The sequence below is a fragment of the Lepidochelys kempii genome, chromosome 15, assembly GCF_965140265.1.
Source record: "Lepidochelys kempii isolate rLepKem1 chromosome 15, rLepKem1.hap2, whole genome shotgun sequence".
Lineage (NCBI taxonomy): Eukaryota > Metazoa > Chordata > Testudines > Cheloniidae > Lepidochelys > Lepidochelys kempii.
This window is the reverse complement of record NC_133270.1, coordinates 28,531,438-28,558,559: the sequence shown is the minus strand read 5'-3', so window position 1 is coordinate 28,558,559 and position 27,122 is coordinate 28,531,438. Positions and strand designations below refer to the sequence as shown.

At 47.7% G+C, this 27,122-nt stretch overlaps 1 protein-coding gene across 2 annotated transcripts in view; it reads right to left on the bottom strand.

Annotated features, from left to right (window-relative positions):
* The window catches only part of WSCD2 (WSC domain containing 2), a 132,940-nt gene that overhangs the window by 61,548 nt on the left and 44,270 nt on the right, over nt 1-27,122 (bottom strand). For both annotated transcript variants that reach the window (XM_073313578.1, XM_073313579.1), the window contains exon 2: nt 15,175-16,255. In XM_073313578.1, coding sequence (XP_073169679.1) covers nt 15,175-15,556 — 382 coding nt within the window. In that variant the 5' untranslated portion in view covers nt 15,557-16,255. The remainder of the gene's footprint in view (nt 1-15,174; nt 16,256-27,122) is intronic.

Genomic DNA, 27,122 nt, shown 5'->3' with positions numbered 1-27,122 from the left:
AAAAGAGAATATAATGGTGGTGAACCAAACGAATGTTAATATATTGAAGAAGGGTCAGATTCTGAACAAGGACATAAATCAGCACAGGCCTGTTGATGTTAGTGGAGCTATACTGATCTACATCAACTGAGGATCTGGCCCTGACTGTATAAAGCAGCTTTCCACATCAAGGGGCTGAGATGGTAATAAACTGCAAAGAGAAACTGAGGCACCTCAATGTCTTTGCTTTTTATTTTTATTGGTGCATTTGATTGTCACCAGATGCTGCTGTCTCAGCCTCTCGAGGAGGATGTTGTGCACTGGGCAAAAGGGCGAAATTAACCTGATTGATGGGTAACATTTACTATAAGGGGTCATTTGCTTACTAGGGTCTTTTTTACCTTGAGTTAACTGATGGCCACTTAGCTCAGGGCAGTTTACACCTTGATAGAAGCAGGCGTGGACACTCTCCAAACATTTGTTCCAGGATACAAACGTGTGTGCTTTACGCGAGGCTTGGGTAGGGAACAGGAAGTCAGGGAAAGGCAACATGCTTGGTGCTCCTTCCTGCACACTGCAGAGAATCACAGAGATGCTCGAGGGCCTAATGCACAAGGATGAGTCTCTGAGGAAGCCCACTCCATTTTGAACTCTGCAACATGGAGCTCTTCAGAAACAGGGAATGGAGCCCAGGAGTTTCTAAAGTGAAAGGAAGTCAGGCCTGGAAGTCTGTTCATTGGGGCTTTCTGTTGTTGTGCATCCCTACAACAATCTCTAGTCTACAAGATATGTCCTGAAGTGTGAGGTCTGATTCCCCCTAGCCTAACATGCACAAGGAAAAATGCTATCAATGGACACGAAGTTACTTAGCCTTTCTTAAAACACAGCAACAGCATTTGACTCTGACCTCCTGTGGCAGGAGATGTATTAGCTTTTCTTTGTTCTAAAGGCAAGAAGTGGCTTGGGCAGGTGGAGAAGCTGGAGGCAGCAGGAGCAGGCAGATAGGAAAGGTCAGAATTATTGGATAATGCAAAAGGAAGAGGGAGACACACTGGGCCAGGGAGAGAGAAAGGAGAGCAGGAGCAAATCTGCAGTAAGCAGAGTGATCTCTGTGCACATCCTGTTCTTGCTGCATCATGCAGTGACAATCCAGGGCTTATGAAGCTCTTAAAGGACCGTCAGGTCGGTCATGCCCAACAAAGGAAATTTGTTTCATGCTACAAGCCATTGTTTGTGAGCAAATATTTTTCCCCTCCATGACTTTAATTAAATGTTTACGTTGGTTTTAAGTTATGATGAGCAGAAAAGCACTAGATACTTTTAGGTGCATCATCTTGTGCATCATCTAGGCTCTGCTCCTGCAAACACGGATTCATATGCAGAACTTTACTCATGAATGAAGCCAACAGCGGAACTTACTGGACATAATACAACTCCTTTCCCCTAGGTCAGCAAACGGACTGGGTAATAGCTTCCGATCATTACAGACCGAGGCCACATTCAAACCAGCAATGTGGAGGTTAGACTTCTTATGCCAATACAAATCCGCTGAGCCATGAAGTCACCCAGAATGTACTGTCTTTTTAAAAATAAGGCAGCTAGCATGGACGAGGTATGGTCACCTCTATATCTCTAGCCATGTGTCTTTCTTTCTGTCATGCATTTTTATGCAGCTGAAGAACTGAGCGGGAGTTAATTTCGATTCCATCCATAGGAAATTATAGTTACAATACCAGTAAATTGGGGGAAAAGTCTGCAAAGCAGGGACAAAAATGACACTGAGCTAATTTAACAGGACAGAAAATGAGGCTGCACCAATGGGACAATTACCATTTGGTTTGAAGCTCAGCAGGTACCTTGGTCACTTCGCCTCGTCCGTCTGGCGCCCATGAGTGTTGCATGCTGAACCCGTCACGATACAGTTTCATTGAGGTCACAGTGCTGCATTCTGCTGGGCATCTCAATGTGAGCTGCTTGCTCACGGCACGGTGTCAAGGGGAAAGCTGCTCGAAATGGCCGATGGGACAATACGCAGTTCCCTAACACAGTCGTTGCCGCCTCGGGGAGCTCACAGAGAGCTGCTAGAGCTGGGTCATTGATTTGGGTATCCTCAACAAGGGAGTTCTCAGACCTGCTACATCATCTGTCTTGTCGAAAGGCAGAGTGAAATAGGCCGGCACTGTCATAACATGAACTCTGCCTTCTGAGATGAACAGCCGTGCTCCCACACACACAGACAGGGCCCTGGGTGTGATGAACACTACATTCCGTCTGGATACAGACCGCATTCAGGTCGCTTCTCCTGCTTTCAGTATGGCTGGAACTGTTGAAAACAGCATGGGGAAAGCATTGCACCAAGTTGCTGTAGAAGTGATAGTGTCAATCTTCTATTTGGCCTGAACTGGCTGTGGGGGAATCTGTAAGAGACCTGGCACCTACAAACACTTCCAAGAAATGCTATTTTTGCTCTCTGTTTTTATTTTGTTGCTGTATTTCACAAAACCTTTACTTTCCAAAGGCTGGTGAATCAATATATTTTATGGAAATGTACCAATTGTCCCAGATCTTTGTCTAATAATAACTGATGGATTCACAGATCTTAAATTAAGTTGAAAGAGAAACCTTTATTTGAAAGAAAAAAAAAGTTTTAATGGCCGAATGTAAATTTGTCTGTCACTTTAACGGAGGTGGGGATCCTGAGACGGTGTAGATAGAAAACCACATTTCATGTCTGAAGCATGATATAGGGGAGAAAATAGGCTGCAATATGGCATCCAATTTTAACAGTGAGAATAATTAACCATTGGAACAATTTACCAAGAGTTGTGGTGGATTCTCCATCACTGACAATTTTTAAATCAAGACTGGATGTTCTTCTAAAAGATCTGCTCTAGGAATTATTTTTGGGCAGTTCTCTGGCCTGTGTTACACAGGAGATCAGATGAGATGATCACAATGGTCCCTTCCGGTCTTGGAATCTACAAATATTGCACTCAGTCATGTAAATTGCCAGTAGGTTCAGAAGCAGACCCGCCTAGATGATGGAGTGATGTTTGCAAAATCGCACTTGCAGGACACAGAACAGAGCGAACGTGACTGGGGTGGATTCATTTAAACATTCAGAGGAATAGTCAGGGAAAATATATTGCACTATTCAGGCAGCTCTAATTATGAATGAGAATATTGTTGAAGACTGGGAAACCTCACTAACACTGATACTCAGGTAAGACATTGTGCACCAGTTACCCTAGCCAGTCACAATTAAAGCAGGCAGGCACCCATGCTAGATGCTTTGCCTGGGGTACTGTATCACCACTAATAAGCGTGGCCAACATAATTTTCATTGCCTTCACCTTTTCTTTTCTAATCAGATACAAAAATACATGCTCTGCTGAAAAGATACATCGCAGATGAAAGTCACGTGACATGTTTGTTCAGTGAACTGAACCTACAGCCATTTCTTGTGCCAATTTTAAGGAAGAAAAAAAGCAGTTTCCCAAGTGCTGGGTGGGTAGTCAGCTATTTGGTAATCTGTTAATGTAACGTTTATTAATCTGTTTTGACGGGAGATGTGCAGTTTACTGATTAGGACAGGAATCGCCCGAGGCATGCAACTCTGAAAATATCTCTAATCTGCTCTCGAATGTGCAGAAGTCAAATGGTTTCTTTAAAACACGTTCCTGAATCCTACCGGGGTCAAATCTCTTTTATCTCTGGGTTTGTTTATGTACCCCTTACTGCAGGGTGTCAGAGCCCCGTCTTCGTCCTAGACCTAGAGCAAACCTGTTAGCCTCAGATGACCACGTGCCCTAGTTTTCCATCAGCAGGGATGTGACCACAAGCATGGGATTCAAAGACACAGAGACAAATACAGTTTACCTTCAGTGTTTTCTTTCAAGTGGAGCCCTTAATCTTGCTTATCATAGAATCATAGAATATCAGGGTTGGAATGGACCTCAAGAGGTCATCTAGTCCAACCCCCGGCTCAAAGCAGGACCGATCCCCAACTAAATCATCCCAGCCAGGGCTTTGTCAAGCCTGACCTTAAAAACTTCTAGGGAAGGAGATTCCACCACCTCCCTAGGTAACGCATTCCAGTGTTTCACCACCCTCATAGTGAAAATTTTTTTCCTAATATCCAACCTAAATCTCCCCCACTGCAACTTGAGACCATTACTCTTTGTTATACTCCTTGACTTACAGCCAAGTCTCAACCTCCTCCTAACAATGGATTCCCAGCTGTATCTCTGACATAGGAATCCTGCTGTGGTGAGATTATCCCATGTCCAGGCAGGTTGTTAGAACCTATTTGACAGCAGTGAAATTACTTTGGATTTGTTCCTGTGACACGGAGATGAGAATCTGGCCAAGTAATAATAGTATTCATGTGCTTATTGGCTGCCGGGGTAATCGAGATGATTTACAGGGTAAAAGACAAGAAACCTATGTCTGATCTCAGACTGGTTTTAAACCAGTGCTGTCTTCACTGGAGTTACTCTGATTTACTCTGAATGAACTGATCCAAATCTAGCCCCAGTCCTGAGGAGCTTGCAGCATAGTGTCACAGACGACAGATCCATCGGACTAGAGCCTCACAGGGCGAAATTAGTGTAAACTCAGCTGAAGTTGATGGACTGAATCTGGCCTGTAAAAAGTGGAGACAACTGGGGGCAAATCACAGAAGGGGGACCAGGTTATTTTTATACATTTTCCCCCAATTGGAGCAGCGGAGACACACACCCTAAGTAGTCTGAAGATGGAGCTTGATACATTTTTGAACAGAATTATCTGATCTCTTTGCCTGTGTTCCTGTAAACTTCCATATTGTTTCGACCCCATCATTCCCATGCACCAAGCTCATATTCTTATTGACTTCAGTAGGTATTGGATCAGACCCACAGAACAGCTTCATTATGGGCTCACTCTGGCTTGGAAAGCAATCTGCACATTGCAACGCACAATGTGGGCCTTTCATTCTCTCTTTCTTCATCTGTCTAGATCCACACGCCAAATCCATCACCTGGGTATCGAATGCGGCAGCAATGAACTTGCTAATACCAAGCCGTCCCGTGCTCCCGACTGATAACATTCTTCAGCTCCTGCTTGGAGTCTGCAGCCCTTACATCTACCTAAGCCAAAATCCGTACTCTCCACACCCCACTGCCTGGGTGCCATCCAAACCACAGTGCATCCCAGGAACAATACTGACTGAGTTTGGTTTTTTGGATTCAACTCGAACAGTTAAAGGTTGTCGGATCCTCTTAGACCTCTTAAAAGAACGTCTTAGAAACTATTAAAAGACTTTTGGAGGATGAGGAGAAGGCTGGAGGAAGATTGAGGGAAATGTGCCCTGGTAACGGTAACCACGGAATAGTCATAGCGCATTGCTTCCAATTATTTTCAGCATAACTTGGCATTTCCACAATGCTGATCAGGTCTCAGAAGGTCAGCGAATTTTGTTCATGATCTATCCAACTGATATGGGATTACTCCAGTAATTTTTAACGGGCCAGTGACTGATGTGCATTATGTTTAGTACACTGCTCTTGACATATATGAGCTGCAACTTATTAGGAAGTCTACTGAATAATTAGGGAAATGCAAGGATAATGAGTTAACAAGGGGCTAAGAGAGGCATGATGAGCATAGTACAGCCCAGTTGGAATAGCAGAAGCTCAGAGTTAATAACACAGCTACCATGATATAATCCTGCTAAATAATGCATTTGGACAAATTCAGACCTGGTGTAACTCTACCGATGTCAATGGAACAGAAGTGAATTTGGACCATGTTGACTTGCTGGAAAATGGCCATCCAGCAAATATGTATTAAATCCCTACTACTTCATTCTCATCTGATGGCTTTGTTAGTGGGTAAGTGGCATTAGCATTGTAAATATAATGGCAATATTAAGAATAAATGTCGTTTTGTATAGATTGTGCCTTTCATCCCAAAGAATCCCAAAGCACTTTACAGGCCATGCAGCAAATACACTTTGTCCCCCACTGAAATGCAGCCACCTCTGCAGTGAAATATAGCAGCTGAGCATGTAGTGTAAAATCAGGGCCAATGTCTTTTTTGCATGCTTGGAGTCCCACCTCCAGTGGCCACGATTTGGCTGTGCGTAGACATCTGTTCCGTCAAGGAAACCAAAAAAGAGACTCATCCAGTTGGTCAGAACTTTACCGAGTTATCCTTAGCTGGAACTACAGCCTTTGCATATCTTATCACTTGCAGGAAATCATGCTGCTGCTTCCATCCACCTCCAATGCCCCTGGGAAACGGCATTCGGCTTTGCACCGAAAGCAGCAGATGTCGGGAGGTTCATTCTTCTGCGAAAAGTGGATGCGCTGCAGCTAGCTTTTAAAAGGAACAGAGAGATCTCCATGGACACATTCCTGGGTAGGAAGGCTGAAGAAGAGGCAATCACAAGAACAAGCACGATTGTCCTGTGATCTCCTCTGAAATAAAAAGTGACCAAAAGGGTGCACTTGTGCTTTACGAGCACAGAATAATTATTACACCCTTGTGAATGTTGCCCTTTTTAGCCTGTTTCGAATGGTCCATAGACCGATCCTGCCTTCCGTGGGTGTGTTCATTGACCAAGCACGTCAAACTTGAGGATCAAATTCCCTGCTGGTGCAATTCCCTTGAAGTCAGCTGAATTAGGCCAACGGAGAAGTGGGAGCTGGGAGCCTCGTATTAGAGCCCCTTTGTCTTCAATGGGAGCTGTGGGGTCTTAGCACATATGGAAACCTGGGCACTTATTTAGGAGCCTCACTATGGATTTGGGGAAGAAGGGGTTAAAAAGCAAAGGTAGCATCCAGCTCTCATTCACCTCCAGTCCCTTTGGGAATGTGACTGTAATAAAAATAACAATACCTATATGGTGATTTTCATCCGCCTGGAATAACTCTCCCTGGTGTTATATCCCGTAATATGGGATCTGAAGGGCTCACACGGAGAGGGCCTGCTCTCCACAAGCCGCTCCTCTCCCTGCCCCAGGGAGCCATCCATCACCTGGAGGAGACAGCTGTGTCGGTGGCTAGTGATGTATACTGAGAGCCTCTCTGCATGGGGCCGGTGACTCAGAGGGGCCTTTGATTTACAATACCAAGCCCAGAGTAAAACCCTCCCCTCACACAAATAGCCAGCCTGGTCATTTTTGCGGCACAGCTCAATCGGCATATGGTCTTACTCGGGCTTTGATACGCTACTGTGCTCTCCTCAGGACCAAAGGTGAACCTGACCGCCTGCTGTCACTCGTATTGCGAGGTGGAGTCTCAACCCCTCAGGCTCTTCCTATCTGGCTGCTGCCCCCAGAGATTTTTCTGCTGCTCCAAGGAAGGGCTTGCAGCAGGCAAGGCTTTTCAGCCCAGATTCTCAAAGGTATTTAGGTGCCTAACTCCCATGGGGAAGGAGGCACCTAAATAGCTTTGAGGCTCTGGGCCTCTGGGCCTAGCTACTTGGCATCTGGACATAACAACACGTGATACCATCTCTGCTAAAACAAACTTGCGATGTCCAGGAATGCATTCAGTGGGATTGACTACAGCTGAGTCAGACAGTTCACTTGGCCTAGGGATCCTGGCACTGGGAATGGAACGGGTTCCTAGCGGTTAGAACAGGGGACCTGCAGTCAGGACTCCTGGGTTCTATAACCACACCCAGGAAGGAGAATATTGTAGTGACTGAAAGAAGAAGCGAAACGGTGTGAGTCAAGGTTGCTGGCTTTGCATACCCTGCTCTGGGTGGGGTATGGAGTTTAGTGGTTAGAGCACTAGGGGAGGTGGGGGCTGGGCAGCAAGATTTATTTGTTCCAATCTCAGCTCTGCTACTGACTTGCAGTGTGACCCTGGATCGGTCACTTAACCTCTCCATGCCTCACTTTCCCCACCTTTATAATGGAGCTGGTGATATTCCACTACCTCCAGGGAGGATCATGGGGCTAGTTCACTAACGGTTACAAAGTACTTTGAGATCCCCAGACAGCGGACGCTAGGGAAGTGCAAGGCGTGGATACTGCCAAGGCCTGCGATGCGGAGCAAGAGCCTGCTGCCGGGAGCTCTTTCGGAGCTGGCAGAAATCACGCGGCTCCGCTGGCTTCTGCGTCTGCTCCTCCACATTCTCTGCTGGCTCATGGGGTGTTAACTGTCACTTTGTTAGTTAAAAGCAGGATGAAAGAATTTCTCCGGGCTTAGCTTTAGGGTGGAGTAAGTATCTACCCTTATCCTGAAGGCTCCAGATCAAAGGACTTGCATATTTGGTGCGCAGTTTCTCCAGCCTAGATAACGTTCTGTTCTAAAGGGTTTACACACTAATTGCTGTATGCAATGCTAGTAGGATTGCGCCTGATGGCTCTTGGGTAGCAGAAAGCTTCCAGCAATGGGGCAGGAGTTTAGCTTGAGTCTGCTGTGTTTTCCACCACTGAGTCTGAAGAAGTGAACAGGGGCTGGACTGAACTGGTTTTTTGTGATTTTAGCAGGAGTGTCACCAAGTTACAGCTTGCGGACATACGCCGGGGGTGCATTTGGCCAGCTTGTTAAGGGCATTTTTCCTTTCCTAAGGTCATCCTTAGTGTCATTAGCAATTCACTGCAGGGGAAATTCACCTCTGTCGGGAGGTCCACACAAGGACTAACCCTACAAAATCGGTCTGAGGTAAGGCCTAGGCCCTTGTGCTGTCACCTCTGCCCAGCGGTGAATTTTGCCAAGAGTATGGTATAAAGGCATAGGGTTCAAGGCCAGAAGGGATCACCAGATCACCGAGCCCAAGCTCCCAAATATCACAAGCAACTAACCCCACCCACCCACCCCCCAAATGCCAAACAGACATAACAAAGAGACAACCCCTGAATGAGGTGCTCAGACATGCTTGGACACTCAGACCACAACATACTTTACAGGAACACAGCTCGCTTCTCTGAAAAGCCACACAACTGGGCAGTGAATGGCTGAAGAACAGAGGGAGACATTTTCAGTGGAGGGCACAAAGGAAGCACAGAATCATAGGACTGGAAGGGACCTCGAGAGGTCGTCTAGTCCAGTTCCCTGCACTCATGGCACGATTGAGTACTATCTAGACCAGCCCTGGCAGGTGTTTGTCTAACCTGCTCTTAAAAATCTCCCATGATGGAGACTCCACAACCTCCTTAGGCAATTTATTCCTGTGCTTAGCCACCCTGACAGTTAGGAAGTTTTTCCTAATGTCCAACCTAAACTGCCCTTGCTGCAATTTAAGCCCATGGCTGCTTGTCCTCTCCTCAGAGGTTAAGGAGAACAATTTTTCTCCCTCCTCCTTGTAACAACCTTCTATGTACTTGAAGACTCTAGGGGGATGTCCACACTGCCACCGGAGGTGTCCTTTGCAGCTCGGATAGACACACACACGCTAACTTTGATCAAGCTAGCACACTAAAAAGAGCAGCATGGGCTAACAGTTCGAGTATAATCCCATCCGAGACCCGAGGTGAACCCTTGGGCAGCTCGTCCATGCTGCTGCGCATTGCGATGCTGCAATCAAAGCTAGCACAGGTTTGTCAACCCAAGCTGGAAAGGAGGAGTGCTCATAGATTAGGCAGTAGGGCCTTGATTAAGAAGGGAGCATGGGCACGCACACTGGGCCCAGTTCTGTCCTCCCTTACACTGGTTTCACACTGTGGAAGGCCTTTGAGTAGGGTGTGGTTACTGCCAGTCCATACTGGTGAATCCGCCCGATTGTCTTTATTGGGTCTACTCAGATCTCATTCAGGCTCCATTTGTTCACAAGCATCTCATGTTGGCCTCGCCGGCTCTCGCTTCCTCTTGTTAATTACGGCCACAGCTGCTTATACCCGGTCTGAGCACTGAGTCCCGTGCAGTTTGATTTTTTTGTCCTGAGTAACCAAATCTTCTCGTTCCATTATAAAACAAACAGACAAGTAAACTGCTAATAAATAAAGTAGCATGTACAATATCTGCGCTTCGAAATGCAGGGAAACTTATGCAGATGAGGCGTTGCCAGAATGTACTGAATACAGCCCCAAAGTCTCCCTCTGTCTCACATGCAGCCCCGTCTCTGATTGGGCTGATTCTCTACTGGTGATTTCGCAGAAAGCCAGCAGAGGTTTCTTACGGATGAACTGGCTTTGCTTAACTCGAAGATTCTTCTGAATATGGTTTGGGCCGGTTACTTGCTGGGAGCTAAGGTATAAACCGAGTGGTAGCAGCATCTGCTTTCCCTCTGAACACAAAGTAGCCCCTTTTCTAGGAGTCGCTAATGCAAGTGTGGAGTCCAACTCTTGTCACTCATGGCCAGCACCAATGTGCATTGATAACGATAGCATCTCCCTGCATCAGTCCCCATCTCCATCGTTAGGAATTAGAAGCCATTTTATCAGCAGTTAATTGCAGTGGACACATTACATATGGCCAGGAACAGGAATGCTGCATGTTTTTTTATGGTGACAGACAGCTGATTCTCGCTAACCATCTGGTCGAGATTCTCTGCGTGTCAATCCAAATTAATCTAATGAACACGACCACATGCGTTTCAGAAGTGGGTTTCCACAGATTACTCTGTTGTAAGTATAAGAACACCACAAGGCTGGAGAGGGAAGGGCAGACTATTTATTTGGGCATTATATTTCCCATCTCCTGTTATGTGACATGAAAGTCACTTGACTGGAGGGCATTTACTTTTTTCCAGCTTTGGAAAAGCCTGTTTAGTAGGGGATTGGAGCATGCATCATACACAGGTCTCTAGCGACCTGAAATGACTTAGCTGCCACTACAGAGCATTGCAATGAACTGTCTAGAGAGCATTTTCATCATTGTCTTCTACTAGATTAAATAAGAACCATTCAGCTGTGATTCATAGGCCCTATACTGCTAATTGCCAACAGTGATCCAACTTGAGCTAAAGCAGCTGGCGGATGTGATTTTGGAAACCGAGGACCTGAGAGGCAGATCCATGGTGCACAGCATAGTGACAGCTGTGAAATTCCTAGCTTGCCACAGATTTATTACAGCATTCCTCCCACACACACCTCAAGAAATACATACTCAACCTCTCAGTGAACTTTTCCATGGAAGGTTACTTCTGTGCATAATTAAATGTTTCACTGGTTACTTATCTGGCACATCAATGTGAAATCCCGACTAACTGGGGGTATGTTGTCATCTCCATACTCACTGTGCCCTGGGCGTTATACATACAGATTCCCATGCACACTGATGAGATCATATTCCCATCTGCACACCTGACAAGATGAAAGGTAGCGGGGGCAGCATGCTCAGCGAATGGCACCGGGCGAGGCACCTGCTTGCGAGGGAGTTGTGCGCGTCTGTCATCTCTTTGCTGTGGCTTTGTGTGTGGACATTTTACATAAGCTCCTTGTTGTGTGAGTGACAGTTGCTATTCTAGGGCAAACGTTAAGTGCAGGGGAATTCCAAACAGAACACAAAATATCAACCAATTAACAATCATTTCTGCGCCCACGATGCAGAGGTGAGTTTCTGGCTGGTTTCAGTGCTGCAGCCATTCAAACACACAGCATACAGCATCTAGGAGTATTGTTTCAGGCCTAATCCTTTTTGGTGCAGAGCATTTGCTGAGGGGGTGCTGCACGCCACAATTCCCACCCACACCACTGGGAGCTGAGGATGGAAGTTAATCGGAATTAGCCTGTAAATTGTTCAACATTTATTGTCCCTCGATGCTCAGATTCTGTACAAAGGGGCTGATGCTGCAAAATGTCCAGGGATTCAGAGGTAAAGCATAAGCTTTCATAGGTAAAAACCCCACTTCTGCATCTGAAGAAGTGGGGTTTTGACCCACAAAAGCTTATGCTGAAATAAATCTGTTAGTCTTGAAGGTGCCACCGGACTCCTCGTTGTTTTTGTGGATACAGACTAACACGGCTACCCCCTGATACTGGAGAGGTAAAGGAAATAAACAGGGATCATATTGTGGGAACGGATTATGAGAAGCCATCACCTCTTGCGTATCTCATACATCCCACCTCCTTTATGTTCTTTCCAGTCCTCCTTTGCACCTCCACAGCCCAGAACCACAAACATTGATCCCTGCAACCAGAGCTGCTTGACACAGTCGCTGCAGATGAATTAAATCCTTTCATCCACTTGCCAATTGTTGCGGAGCCTTTCTCGCAGCTTGTATGGGCCAGATGCCAGCCTGTGACTTAGAGGGGAAATGCCTGGGAAGAGATTACCTTGCTACCTGCAGGACATTCGCCCATTAATGCTAACTCAAGCAGGACGCTCACAGAACTATCCTGGGGAACAGAGAGAGAGAGACTGAATTAGTTCACAATAGGGGGACATGTGAATGCTCCCAACATTCTTCACATGCTCAGCTTCCTAATGGCTCACGATGTGTTTGTCTGGTTTTGCAGGAGGTCTCGTCTTTCCTGTGGACATGGCCCGTTTTTAACTATGTGTTTTTGCAACAGAACTGCACCAGCAATTAAATACCACTGGTGACGATAATATGGCTGTCCACATTGTTTAAGGTCCACATAAGCCTTCCCTGGGAAAAGCTATGGAAAGAAATCATCTTCAAAAATATACCAGGGCTTGAACGTGCTGCTGGAGCCATCATCAGTAGTTACTGCTGCTATTTCGTATTTCATTTTGGGTTCCCATAATGGATAACGCTGCCGCTATTTCCCTAAATACCAACGCAATCTATTATGCTGCTGTCACAGGTGCACTGTACTGTAACAACATGCTATATTGCTTCTTCTCACCAGCCCACTTTATTAATGACAACAAATTGTAACAGCATTCACACTCAACCAAAGACGCAAGTTAGTGCTTCAAGGGGGAAAAACGAGTAGATTGAGAACTCAAGGCAAAATGTATTTGCAGAGTCTAACTGCCTTGTAAATGTACCGTTCCCGTTCATCTTCCAATCTGGGAACACGGATTGCAGGTAATTTTGTGTCATCTTTGGGTACTCTCCTGACACCTCATCCTGTTATGTAGGACAATTTTCTAAAGCGAGGCTTATCCCGGGTCTGAAGCAGTAACCCTGGCATACTGGCCTGGATTTTCAAAAGTTGCCACTAGTTTCGGGTGCTCGACTTGAGCCATTTGGGGCCTGATTTTCCAAGGTACCAAGCAGCCCCCGCGCTCCTGGAGTAGGCCCAGGATGGAGAGAGACAGATGCAGCGAGCACTTCTGAAAATGCAGCTGCACACACACAACCTTAGAGCACCTCAGAGAGTGTGTGTTTGTCTGCGTATACTCAACCAAACGGTCAATAAGTGAGCTTTTAAAAACCAATGAGAACTACTAAATTAGCTTATCCTGGGTAATTAACAACATTTTAGCCGATCCACAATATGTTGTACGTTATTTACCGACAGAGAGAAGGACAGTTGGTATATCAGGACATCTAAACATCAAATCAGAGCACCTACTGCAAATGTAATTGGCTGTACTTTAATTTCCCATTACTTTAGAAGGAATTTGCATCCACCCATTCACCCAGAATGCCCACATTAAGTAGGTGAGGCATACCAGAAGTATTAATAACAACAAATATTGGGAAGGTGTCTTCATGATCAAAGGCATGTCTGTGTCTTTCTGGGCGGGCAGTCTGGCAAATGTTTCAGGGTAAGCAACAAGACCGCTATAACTACAGCAACCGAGCGAGGTGATCCATTCGTCTCCCAGTTCGTACCGATGGCACAAATGCTTTTAGAGACTCTTCGTGGAGCAGCGGGAATGTTCAGAACAGGAGGAGGAAATCAGGTAGCTCCAGAAGTAGGTTTTGGGTTTCTTTGGCTCTTGCAGTCTACTGCGCGCAGCAAACATCCATGCAGGACAGTGTTAAGCAAAAAGATGCAGGATGCCTTTTCTTGCTAAAGAAATGGATGATGCACTGCCTCTCTGTGGCACCCTCTGGCACGAATGGAAATAATGACTGGGAATAGACAAAGCTGGCTAAGCCACCCTGCTCAGTAAAGAAACAGAACCTATGATTGCTCTGCATCCCCCATAAAATAACTGTCCTGTTAGGTACTGTAAATTAGGTTCTCAGAGACGATAAGCACATCAGAAGCCACGCAATAAGTCACCACACAAAAGACGCTGTCAGCTGAGGGTAAAATCAGTAGCAGGTTTCATTTAAAACTGAGATAATGTATATTTAAAAGGGGATTAGGAGGGGCTGACAGGTGTTGGTCTGTCCCCAGTGCCCTCTCGGTCCCCCGTCATGGTGCCAAAGCTGAACCGCCAGGGATGTATAGTTCAGATAGACGCAAAGAGATTGAGGATGCTGATTTTGGTGCAAGCTCTTTGGCTGGTTTAGAAACATCACTGATCCACTGCAGTGCTGCCTTATCAGCTCCAATGCACAGAAAGCTTGGGAAACAGAAACTCACTTCAACGTGTGGGTTTCGGTCTTTCTCAGGCTTTCAATTAGGCATCCAGCGGGACCATTAAAAATGAGTGGATTTCAACGCACCCCCATGGGAGAAGCTCAGGTTGTGTTCAGATTAGCGTTCCCACAGGCAGGCGCCAGTAAAAATACAGGGCAAGATGAAGATCCTTGCTAATCTCAGTTACGCCAATGTAAATTGAGAGTAACCCCACTAAAGCCAATGGAGACACAAGATAGTGTAACTGAGATCAGAATCTAGCTCAGGGTGTGCCTAGCAGATGAGACTCACTCAATGCAGGAGACACAAGAGCATATTCAAATCCGTAGGGCCAATGGGACATAAATTGGACCTCAGATTCAACTTGTGTTTCTCTTCGCTTGCCAGTTATCCTCTTGAAAGTTCCCTGAGGGTTAGTTGGATGTTTGCAAGCACCACTTATCAACACCCTAGGGGAGGCAGATTGTTTTGGTCTGAGGCCCTTGGACGTTCGAGATGAAAATGAGCAAAGGAAACTTCAGGCTGAATATCTGGGGGGCGGGGAGGGGGGATTCTACTGGCTGAAGGCATGAATTCCCAAAGGAAGTGGGGGAAGCTGGGTTGAGTGAATTATGGAAAACCAGAATCGCTAAAGCCCTGGAAAATGCCCTACAAGGGGATGGATGAGCAAATATCAGGGACAAAACTCCTCTTGACTCCTGGGGGCCAGGATTTTGCCCAGGAGGTTTGCTATTAGTCTCTGCCATTTCCCTGCTATGAATATATGCTATTATTCAGCCTCTCTTCCCACAGCCCCATCAGAATCTTACCTCTGTCCTCCTCTTTCTCACGGACCTTCCTCCCTTTGAGAGCTCTGCTCCAGGCCCCGCCATAGTCCCCCATTTTGTTCCTCTCCGGCGTATCCTTGGAAACGCTCTTGAACCAAGGCCCATACCTCCGGACCGAATTCCGAGCCTCCGAGGTCTCTTTGAAGCCCCTCCCGAGCTGAACCACCCCCAGGTACTGAAACGCCGTCCCTTCGCTGGTGCCATCCACGGGGTTGGGTTCATTCTCTGAGATGGTGGGCTCCCCCGCAAACCCAGAGTGCAGAAACACCAGGCTCCCGGCCGTCAGGTACAGCACGATCAGAGTAAAGAAGCGCACGGGTTTCCGCCTGAAATAACGCTGGAACTTTACCAATAATTTGGCCATAGCGCCTTCATTACTCGCCTTGTGTTGGGTGGGATGTCGCCGAGCAAATTCAGCAACTCTAGTCTCGCCACTCTCTTCAAGTGCACAAGAGTGGGTCAAAACCGGCTGATATGAGAGAAGTGGGAAAGGAAGGACAATGGCCTTTTGTCAGCCGTCCCACTGCGCTGGTTCAATTGCTGAAGTATTCTCCCCTGGTGTTATTTTGGGATCAATAAGTACCCACTAAAGCAGAACGGGACTGTGTACAGAACTCATACAGAAATATTTTAGAATTCAATAAAGTCCGAAGGGGCTAGGGTAAGGGGATGGAGAGTCTATTTTTCAGTTCCCGTTTTGTGCTAAGAAAACGAGGTATTTCTCAAAGCAAATCACAGTAGCTCCCATTTTATTCTTCTCCTGTTAACGTTCCTAAGGGGTGCTCTGGAGACTCCATTGATGGCAGGATCATGTTAAGAAAATTGAGTGTTTGAAGGTGATTTGAAAGCTGATCAGCTGACACAGCTCCCCTCACTGGCTTTCTCTGCTTTCAGCTCCTCAGAGCTGGTTCTTGCAGGCATTTCTGTAATGGAAATGGCACCGTCTCCCTTTCAGCGAAAGAATAAAAGGTCCCTGGATGCATCTCCAGGTACGGAATACTGACTGGAGCCCTTTGTTTAATGAATCTCCATTCATTTTGGTCTCAGGACAAGAAATCTCTACCTGCAAGTCAAAAGGAATGACAATCATTAGAAAAGTGTTCAGAAGGCTTTAGGGACAGATTTATAGCATCTGAAGCTGCAAACCCTCCCCCAGACAGATCCCAGTCAAGATAAAACACAACTCCTCTTCTTTCCTTTTGAAGCTTAGCAGTCTGGGATATTTGCAAATTAACTTATTATAAGAAATCCAGGACTGTCCAGGCATGTCACAGTTGTCACTGTGTCATACCCTGCGGCCACTTGGAATTTCCTGGATTCAGCCAGGATAGAACTCAGATTCTCTTGCTCTGAAAGCACAGGTCTCTGCTACCTAAGGGAGAATCCCTATTAGCTATCAGCTAACTCTTTCAATCAGCTGGCAGAGGATTGCAGCATTTCATACAAAGTGCATCTTTGTGCATCGCCTCCCTGTCATGGTGTGTGTAAAGCCACAGCCCCAAACAGCTGCCTGCATGTGTTCCCGTCCCAGCCTGAGCAAAGGCAGACTTCTCGGAGAACATCCAGTCAACCGGTTGATGAGACCCGGTTCAAAACACATGTGTCTTATTGTTCCTACAAATTCCCTGTTGGCTTGGCATATGGTTCCACATGGAGGAATGATTAGCTGTCTTCATTTTCACCAACATTGTCTTGTTAAAGGGACAGCTAAACCTCCTTAAACTGTGCTCATTATGAGCAGCATGGATGGGAAGGGCTCTCCAGCTGAGCCTGAGGTACAATGTGAGGTGTTGCTGTGAAACACGCAAGATTTTTTAAACCATCTCTGATTTTCAGTCTCTGGAGAGCATGTGTGAGCCTATGGTAGCTGGAGACTGGAGTCCAAGCCTGGTTTGTTCAGGTCATTATGAAGCCAGTAGGCTGCTAGTCCTATGCATATCATAGCAAATCTCCACACACAATGGGCAGTTCCTTCACAAGAGTGTCAAAGGAGAACGGCAGAGACCAGTGTCCTAGAGCCCAGTCAAAACTGAGGGGTGCCAGCAGAGCCAGGAGGAAGGAGCTCATGGCTGGCATAGCAGGGGAGCTGCAGGTCAGGGCGGAGGGGTGTCATCGGCAGAGCCGGTGCAGGGAGCATCCCAGGGCTAGAATGGTGTGTGTGGGGGGAGTGGGGGTGGCTGCAAATGTAACGGCAGAGCTAAAATGAGAAGCTTGCCTGGCACCTGCCTGCATCTTCTTTGGATCAAACCTTTGCTATCAAGCCATTCGGTTCTTGAGGATCAACTTCCCTCAAAAATGTGTCAAGGCAAAGCACCCGATCCCCGCATCGAAACCATTCACCACTTTGAAAAGTCCTGGCTGACTCAGACGGATTGTCTTTTATCTCAGCACCTGACTGCCCCCCTCCCCCAAGGCGAGAGGCCTCAATGGCAAAGCAACATGAAGGTCCCAGTTCTTAGAGCACAACCGCTGGAAGCAACTAGGGCAGACGCTTCTGATGCAATCCTCATGCACTTGATGATAAAACCCCCACTGATGGCAGAAGAAAGATAACCTAGAGCTGGGTGAGTAATTTAGTTACTGCATAGCAGCAACCCGGCTCTGACTCTGTCTAAAGGGGCCGGTCCATGGTCAGGTGACCAGAATGCAAATGACTTTTTATGCTGCAGGCTCCCAAGGCACTTTTGAAAATCGCTCTCTTCATATTAACACCCTGCTTCATTAACGGGTTCAGGATCTCGAATGCCCCCACCCCCCGCCCAGCAGTCAGAGAACCTCAGTGTTATACCTCTCCCACAGCTCCCATCAGCACAGCCCCTCCTGCCCTCCCCAGGATCATGTGGTGGCATTGGTTCATAGTGGCTCAGTTCATCTGCTCCCAGACTACCACCCACCGAACCCCAACCACCACGTGGTGCAGACCCCAGAGATTTCCTTGGAAGTCTCCCATCTCAGCGTTGCCCAGCCTGGACTCGCCTTCGCTTGCTAAATCGGACACGGTCGTAAGCCACGAGCTCCAGGTACCTGTTCGACTCCCTCATAATGGCAAAAGAGACGGCCTGTTTCCCATGCCGGAGTTGAGGGGGTGGCCACAAAACCACCCCCACCCCAGCGAATGTTCCGGTTCTTTTGTGAACAACCTCAGGCCTACACTCCGGACCTATCACAGTGTAATTACGTCACTCGTGGGCATGAAAAATCCACACCCTGAGCGACGGAGTGACACCGACCTACGCCCGGGTGTAGACAGTGCTGCGTTGGCGGGAGAGCGTCTCCTGTTGACAAAGCTACCGCCTCTCGGGAAGGCAGATTAACTACGCCGACGGGAGAAGCTCTACCAACGGCGTAGTAGGGTCTTCACTAAAGCACCACCGTGGCACAGCTGAGAACTCTGCACTGGTACAGCCGCCCCACTGTAGCCCTGTACACGAAGACAAGCCCCCAGGTGCGCTTGGAGGGGAAAACGACAGGTGAAATTCCTGGCAGAGCGGAGCACCTGCGCTAGGCTCTTTGCACAAGCAGGGATTAAACGATGCATAGGGGGCATGCAGGTCATGTGCACAGACTGCGTAAGCACAGAAAAAGGAGAGTAGGGCCACCAGTGAAGAGTGTGACCGGAACAGATCAACCCGGCTACTTCTCCTTGTGCAAATGCCATACTCGCTCCTGGGCTCCAGACAGGTGGTTCTGAAAAATGGACCACTGCCATCAGGCCAGATCCTCAGCTGGGCTAAATCTGCACAGCTCCCTGTGCTTCATAGGTCTTCCCTGGTGCATCCGGGAAAGCACGTAGCTGCTGCTATCGCATGATACTGAGGAGCCTGGTCTTCAATGGATCAACATCACTTCATACCAGCTGGATATCTGGCCCTGTGTAGGGATGCACTAGCTAGTTCACTGAAAAGCAGAAGTGACCCAAACCTCTGCCTAAAGCTTTCCCTGAACCCAAACCTGAGGGAGGGGGCAGATTTGTTGCAGTTCTGATAACTTTGCACCCATTATTTCTTTATTGAATGTGTTTCTGTGCCCCTAGCTTCATTGAAGACTAGAAATATTAAGTACCAACTTGTAGCTGGCTCAGCTGTTCTCCTGGTGTTTCTAATCCAATGCAACCCAGAAATAGGTTATTTCCAGACCAGAAAACACCCGGACCTGGACAGCCCCATGAAACTCTCTTTAAATGTGGTCGTTCTCCTGCATTTTCCAGACTGTTCTGCATGACAGATGAGAAGCAACCATCGGAAACCTCTCCACCACAAAGCCATCCAGCATTGGCAACAAACTCCTCATTGCAGCCTGCCTAATAGAGCACACATCTGAGTGCAGAGGGAGGTTTGGTCACGGCCACTGTTTCCAATTAATGCTCTCCAACCAACAGATGTTCCTTGGTTATGTGCACTTAGAAAAAGAATGGATTTTACATTTATATTTCCCTCCCTAATCAAAGTAACATGCAACAGACAATTTGCGCTTCTGGGGTTCCTGCTATCTGAAGATCTCAACAGGCTTTACAACTATAAGCCTCATAAACCCCTGTCAGATAGGTTGGTGTTATTAGATGGAGAAACTGAGGCACAGTGAGAGTAAGTGATAGAATCCGGCTCTCCTGATTGCTGCTCCACAAAACCGGCCTTCCTCTCAGGATTAGCCAACCCAGTCATTGTTCAGCGACTGCCTGTCAAACTGCTTTAGCTGTGTGTCTACTGCTCTGTTGTGCAAAGATACCTGTGTGAATTCCTTCAATGCCCGGGCCCCTTTCCAAGCTACTTTCCCCCATGGGAGGTCAGGTTTTCGAGTCAGCTCAGCCCCCACAAATGAGGCCAGATTTTTAGGCTGGCTCCGCTCCCAGCAGCTCTCACGGTGACACTTACAGCTAGATTTTCAGAAGAGCTGCTCAGCACATGGGGCCTACGCTTTGCTAGAAGCCTGGCTCTTAGCCTTTGTATCTCTGTTGCCTCGGCTACCACCTCGATACTGATGAGAAAGTAGCCTTCTCCAGCCCTTGTCCCGGCTCCTCTCTGGCCACACACTATCCATCTGGACCCCATACACGTCTGGCACCATCTCAACTTTCTTTGGCCACACGTCCCAAAAGGCACAAGTTCTTATTGTGGGCAAGAGGAACGTACCCAAGGGCAGCTCGTGCCAGGAAAATTACCCCTGGAAATGTCATCATCAAGCCACAGAACCCTGAGGAGTCAATGTAATTTGGAAAGGTCTAATTACATTGCAGCCCTTTGCCTTGCTGTGAGTGAGAGAGAGAGAATATCTGTATACAGAGGCTACTGCGTGTCTCTAGCTAGGCTTGCCAGACCCCTCTTCAGATATCCTATATGCAGCTCTGGGTTCCTCGCTGGGATTTGCACTGCTATTTAGCAGCATTTACAAAGGGGTGAGAAAGATTTTTAAAATGCGAATGAGACAATTAGTAGCAGACTGAAAACGTGGAGAGAAGATTCATGAACCCTGAACTGCTCACGCGAAGGACAACGGTGCAAAACTGACTGCTAGCTTCCCGTGAGTGTCTCGGGAGCTCCCCCTAGAGTCAGGGAAGCAGGCCACTGTGATCTCTTTCCTTTTCCAGCCTTTCTTTCTCTTCATTCAGGTCTTTCCGGCTTCACGGTTCCTCTTCATCACACTGAGGGCCAGGCAGCAGGCACAGACACATAGATTAGGGGGAGGGATAGCTCAGTGGTTTGAGCATTGGCCGGCTAAACCCAGGCTTGTGAGTTCAATCCCTGAGGGGGCCAATTAGGGATTAGGGCAAAAATTGGGGCTTGGTCCTGCTTTGAGCAGGGGGGTTGGACTAGATGACCTCCTGAGGTCTCTTCCAACCCTGATAATCTATGATTTATGCTAATTATCATTGCATTTAGCGTACTTTAATGCTCTAATCAATTTATATCCACTGCTCTCAGCCCTATATCTGAATGAGCTCTTATTACTAATGACTTAGGGATGGGCCAATAACTCACAACAGATAACTGACCACTTTTTCTGCTAAGTGTCCCCAAGCAGATCACAGTTACCTCTGGTGTATTTGTTACTGAACACATCCTTTTTGCATTTTATTTTAAACTACCCAGATTGCTCACAAACAATTCTCTGAACGTAGCCAATCCCGAGTAGCTAAGAGTGGTCAGATCAGTCACATGATATTGTTCCTGTTCCCTGATTGGATGAGTGAGCAAGTGTGACCACTTCCTTGTGTGGATTTAAAATTCAGCTTCTCCACGTGACACTGAAATTCGCTTTACAGGAGCCTTTGTGCTAGTGAAATTCACCTGTAGGATGGACCAAAGGGGGCACAGGCCCATGGTGTGTTACAGGACTAGAAGAGCTTTATGCCTGGTAATAAGGGTGACAAGTTAGAGTGACAACATTTGTTTTTTAATGCCATTTGATTGCTAGGGAAGTTCCACTGAATTTTTCTAGCAAGAATAGAGTAACCCTCTCACACAGAGATATACACAGTCACACACACACACTGATATGCACACTGCCATATGCACACAGACACGCACCAGTGGCTGCCCGGTGTACAACATATACGTACGGACAGCATCCATTTTCACTCTTTTCCCCTCCGCTTCTTTGTGCCACACTCCCTGCACATTTCCTGTTCGCTCTGCTGCAGTAGGGTCTGTCTTTCAACAGTTTTCCCTTCTCCTCCCATCTCCTCTCCTGTTTCCCCGCCCCCGACCCCATCTTTCCAAAGCCGGACACAAATGCAATAACAGCCTGGACGTTCAGCTGGGTTTGAAATGAGTCGAAGAGTTTCCTGTCCCTGGAAGGCAATGAGGCCTATGCAGACTGATCCGCAGGGTCGCCTTTTGCACCGTCCTGTTAATCACATCCCTTTGAGACTGTCATGCTTCAGTCCAGACTCCCACAATCGAATGAAAAGCAAATTTACAGCTAAGTCGTCAAAGGGTCTTCAGGAATTCCCCAGCAGCAATCCCAGGCAGACTCTTCTGATTGGCTGCTAATTCAGATTCACATATAATGAGCCAGCAGCTATTCAGTCACAAAGGTGCTGTGGGGAAAATGTCACCGTTAATTGTGGCCTTGTCGGAACAATGGGAGAAATCTATGAAAACCCTCAAATTCAGAGGGTTCTTTGGTTTAACTTTAACTTTTTGTAAATTGCATCTTTGCTGCTGGGAAGTGGCCGAGTTCTAAATCTCCGATTCCCAGCCTTCCAAAGGCCACGCCCCAAGGATTTCCCGGAGATGAGAATGGCTGCATGTCACTAGGGGGGCTAATATGAATTCACCTGGTCCTGATGTTGTCTGCGACAATGCATTGTGAAGGAGCATTCAGGCCCTCCCCCCCCAAAAAAAAATTTTAAGGTGGCCTAAGGGAGAGCACCAAGCAAGCCTAAAAGTCTCTTTTCTGACTGTCACAAGAACCAGAACCACCTTATACAACATTTCCCCTGTTATTTCACCAGTCAGAGGAGTGAGTGTGCCACTTGCATAATCACAAGCACTCAGCCTGGATAATGACTGTGGCAGAATCTGTCTGCCCCGTTGTCTACCCAAGTCAAAGAGCCAATAAAAGGGGTACAAAATTGTGCATACAAAGCAGGTAATGGCTCGTCTGTGTGTACCCATGCAGTGGCTTGCAGGCATCCGACGTTCCTATGCATCCTTAGGGATACACCCATTATGCCCACACACGAAAATCTGCCCCACATGCCATTAGGCAGGCAGGGGACATGGCCCGAACACGCTGCCCATTCTGCTGGTACCCAGCTTGCTGACCTGAAAATGATTGGCTTGTGCATGAGCTTCTGTTCTCCCCTTTGCCCTGCTCGGGGTCGGTGGGGAGAATAAACAGGAGAAGGAGGCGCTGAAAAGGGTCACAAATAAGACAGGCCTTTGCCCTTCAGTGATCCGAGAATGCTCAATTTCTAATGGCACCCCTGTCGCCCCTCTTGCATAAAGAGAATGCCATGTAGTGTGCAGTGCAGATGGGTCAGCAGGGGCCTACACACAAGCATACACCTTCACAGGCCCGGCACCCAGCTCTTGCCATGAGCAGATTGTACGCTGATACTGTCTATCAGGCATTCCCAGTCAGGGCAGTTATGCTAGCTCAGATACAAGCCACCAGGTCAATCAATCCTCATGCCTCAGGGCGGAAACTAATTTCCAGCTCGGGGTCAGGAGGGAATTCTCCCCATCACCCATGTTGCAGCATTGCACGAGGGGTTCTGGAGGACGGCACGAGAATTGCTCCTCAGTCTGACTCACTAGCAGATTTTCCAGCCTCCTCTTTATGTGATGTGGAAGATGGCTTTGCTCGTCAATAAATGGGATCAGATCGTGTAATGGCCCCCTCCCTCCCGCCCTCCTTCCCACCTGTGTTTCAGATCAGCTGCAAATTCCACGGGGCTTATGTTCTTGGCTACACACCACAGCTATTTAGGATTCCGCTGACTAGAGGAGGAGGGGAGAGGGGAGGGTTTGGGGGGGGGCCTGTGCACGAGTATCCCTTATTTCCCCAAGTCTGCAGGCAGTGCGGGCACCAGGCATCTTGCAGGACAGTATCTTTGTGGCATTGCATCCAGTGCAACAGCAAGGCAAGAACACGGCCCTCTCGACTCAGCTCTGGCTGATGGTACAATAATACGCCAAGCCTGTTGGAGTGAGAGGCATAGCAGTAGCTGTGGCCATTAACTTTTTCTTTAATACCATTTTCAGCATATTGGAGAGCACTGTGCCGTGCTGGGAGTAGGGAGATCAGGCTCCTGGATAGACACAGAGCCCCAGTGAAAACGGTTGGCTATTTCAGATTGCCATCACCACGGTCCGTTGGGGCAGCTGCTCGGGAGCGGATGGAATTCAAACCCTGATCGGGCATGGAAGATAGCACTGTGCTAACCTCGGGTTCCCAGGCATCCCGAGCAACTCAAAGGCGAGAAGGGGAATTACAGTGCTTATAAACCACGATCGTATGGGGATGCTCACCGGATATCACCAGCTCAGACGCACGCACATAAGGAAGCTTCACACTTGAAATGAGTGCTCCCCAAATGACTTGGATCTGGTGGAAGTGCCGGACAAAGGTTCAAGTCGGTTTTCCCATTCCCTAGTAAACATGCACGGGGAGGCGCCTGTGCTTGTCGAATGTGTGTATCTATTCAACAAAACCCTCCTCTGAATTTCAGTAAGCATCAGAGCGAGTTCCCGCCTGGGTTCTACTTCTGAGTCGGTTCATTTCTTATTTTCTCCAGGCTGGTTCCCCATCCCTATTGCAGATGAACCTCACGGTTCCTTATGTGGTGTGAACACACTGTGGGAAATAAATAAATAACAATGGGCCTGTAGCAGGGCCAGGGGGCCAGGCAGAGCCCCTTGAAGAACCAGGGTTTGGGCCCGGTAGAGGGGATGATAAGACCCAGCTGGGCAGGGGTCAGGTAACTGCCTGATGAGCACCTGGATCCTAGAAAGGCTGATAGAGCTCAGATAAGGAGGAGAGCTTGAGGGGACAGGTTGGTTTCTCGGGCAAGGGAAAGGCCGAGGTAGATGGTCCATAGGAGGGATGGGGAAGAGATGCCAGGAGCAGGGAGGTGTGAGCCAGGTGGCTGTTGGAGTTATGTTGAACTGGTTTATTATGGGGTTTGCGGGAGATTGTAGGTGGGAGTGGTCAATGGTGTCCTGGAGAAAGGGTCTGAGCAGACTCTGGGGTGTGGCGTTTAAGCTTCCCTGGGCTGGGAGACAGGACAGCAGTCTACAGGGTCCTGATGTGAATTTGGACAGAAATCAGTGGAAGATTTCCCTGAGTAATGACCACAGGACTTGGAATAACAATGATTGACCCTGGGGCTCACTTGTGATGAGCCCTTTAGTTACTTACATGGTTCTTGCCACCACAGGGCCTGAACACCTCCCAGTCAGGAGTGGATTTTATCCTGGGAGGCCAGACAGTCTGATTCTCCTTTTGCAGAGGGGGACCAAGGCACAGGGTGGAACAAGTGACTTGTCCAGGTCACAGGGGGATGTGTGACAGTGTCTAAGTGCAGTGATCTACCCACTAGCCCACCGTCCTGTCTCATGAAACCTCGGCAGCTGGACAAAATCACCAGGCCTGTGGCTCTTACAACATTGAAGAGGTCTAGATTTTAGCTGCCTTTGTTTGCATATGGCACATTCTTACCCTGTTGACTGAATTAGGAAGGGGATGGGCCCCTGGATTTCAGTTGACTTCACAAGCAGAATGGCATTTAATTTGTCCAGGATTATTGCACTAGATGCTGACCAGATTAGAACCACATAGTGTAAAATGCTGGTTAAGGCTTAGCAAGGCCAGTTGTCTCCAGATAGGCAAACTGACTAACTGGTTGCTGAGGGCGTAGAGAAAGATTAGAGACTTCTCACTTCAGATCCAGCCTAGGATTTGACTCCCACCTGACAGCTGTTCAGTGCGCTCATGACAACTGTTTTTCTACCGTGCTCCTCACTAGGTGACGTGACATCTATCCACTCACTTCTTAAAGGAAAATGTGCCCATCATGACTGGTGTTACTAGGCCCCTTTGTTTGCAGAAATATCAGAGACTGAAGGGGCCCCGTTGTGTTAGGTGCTGCACAGATGCATAAGAAGGGCCCCTGCCCTGAAGCACTTGCAGTCTAAATAGACCAAAGCAACAAAGAAGAGAGGTGAAGTAACTTGCCCAAGGTCACAGAGTGAGTCAGTAGCAGAGCTGGGAACAGAGCCTCCTCTGCTAGACCCACTGCCCCTCAATGCTACCTACATAGAAACACTCAATATTAATAGTGGTACAACTATTTTAGTACTACCTTTGTTTACCAAAGCTGCTGCCACTCTTCCGTTCACTGATCACAGTTGACCCTCTGGCTAATACCCCCTCCTTCATTAGGCAGGTGTAGCTGGTGTTCCTCAAGGAAGAAGATTTTACAGGACATGCTGTGTCGTCCATATTCAAGAATGCCCTGTAATCAGAGCACTTTGCTCTCCCTTATTACAACAAATATCTTTTCCCTGTAGAAACTGCTTTGTAGCTGTGTGAGGTACTTACGACAAGAGGTGCTAGAAATCAGTTTTGTCCAGCTAGCTGCTTTGATACCCCTTTTATTTTGATATGGGGAAGAAAATCCCATCTCTAGCCGAAATTGTTAGAGTAATAACAATACCCAGTAGAGTGCAACAGAGCTTGCTTTATAGTTAGCTCAGATGCCAGGGTGGTGAGTTAAAAAAGCAGGTGAATTTACAGTTGTGGGGAAATGGGGGGAAGGGGATATCAACAAGCAAAAGAGATTTCCTAGTGGCCTAAAAAGCCAAATGGCAAGTACAACTTCAACCATCCCACCCCAAACTATCCCAGTCTTCCTTTCCGGGAGCTCCAGGACACAACGCTGCTCACACAACGCAGCAAAGGGGAGGGAGACTGGAACTAAATAAACACCGAAATCTCCCACTGATGAGAAATAGACTGGGGGGAGGAAACACTGACCAGGACTGGCCGTGGAAAGAGGCCGCAGCGGCCCACCAGCTGTGGGAGGGAGAAGCTGTGCGTGGAGGAGATGTAGCAGCACTTCGGTGAGTAAGGCAAAGGAATATGGGCCGTGGGGAGGAAGGTGGTGCATGGTTGTGGGAGCTGGCTGGGGGGCGGAAGAAGCAGCTGGGAGCTACCTGATTCCATCAGAACCTAAAGCAGATTGTGAGGCTTGAGCAGTAAGACATGAGTCGTCTGTATTTTTGGTGTCATCAGGCTGCTCAGATGTTCAGGCCCAGGCAAGAAAAGGTCTGTTTTTTGTATCTCACGGAGCCGTTGAGGGGGAGAGATGAGAGTTGCTCTGGGCCACTGTTGAGAGAGGCAGAGTGGCTCCAGGTTTATTTCATCTGCCCTTGTCCATCACGGGAGCTACTGGACTGAAAACATACCTTTGCCTGGGATGTATC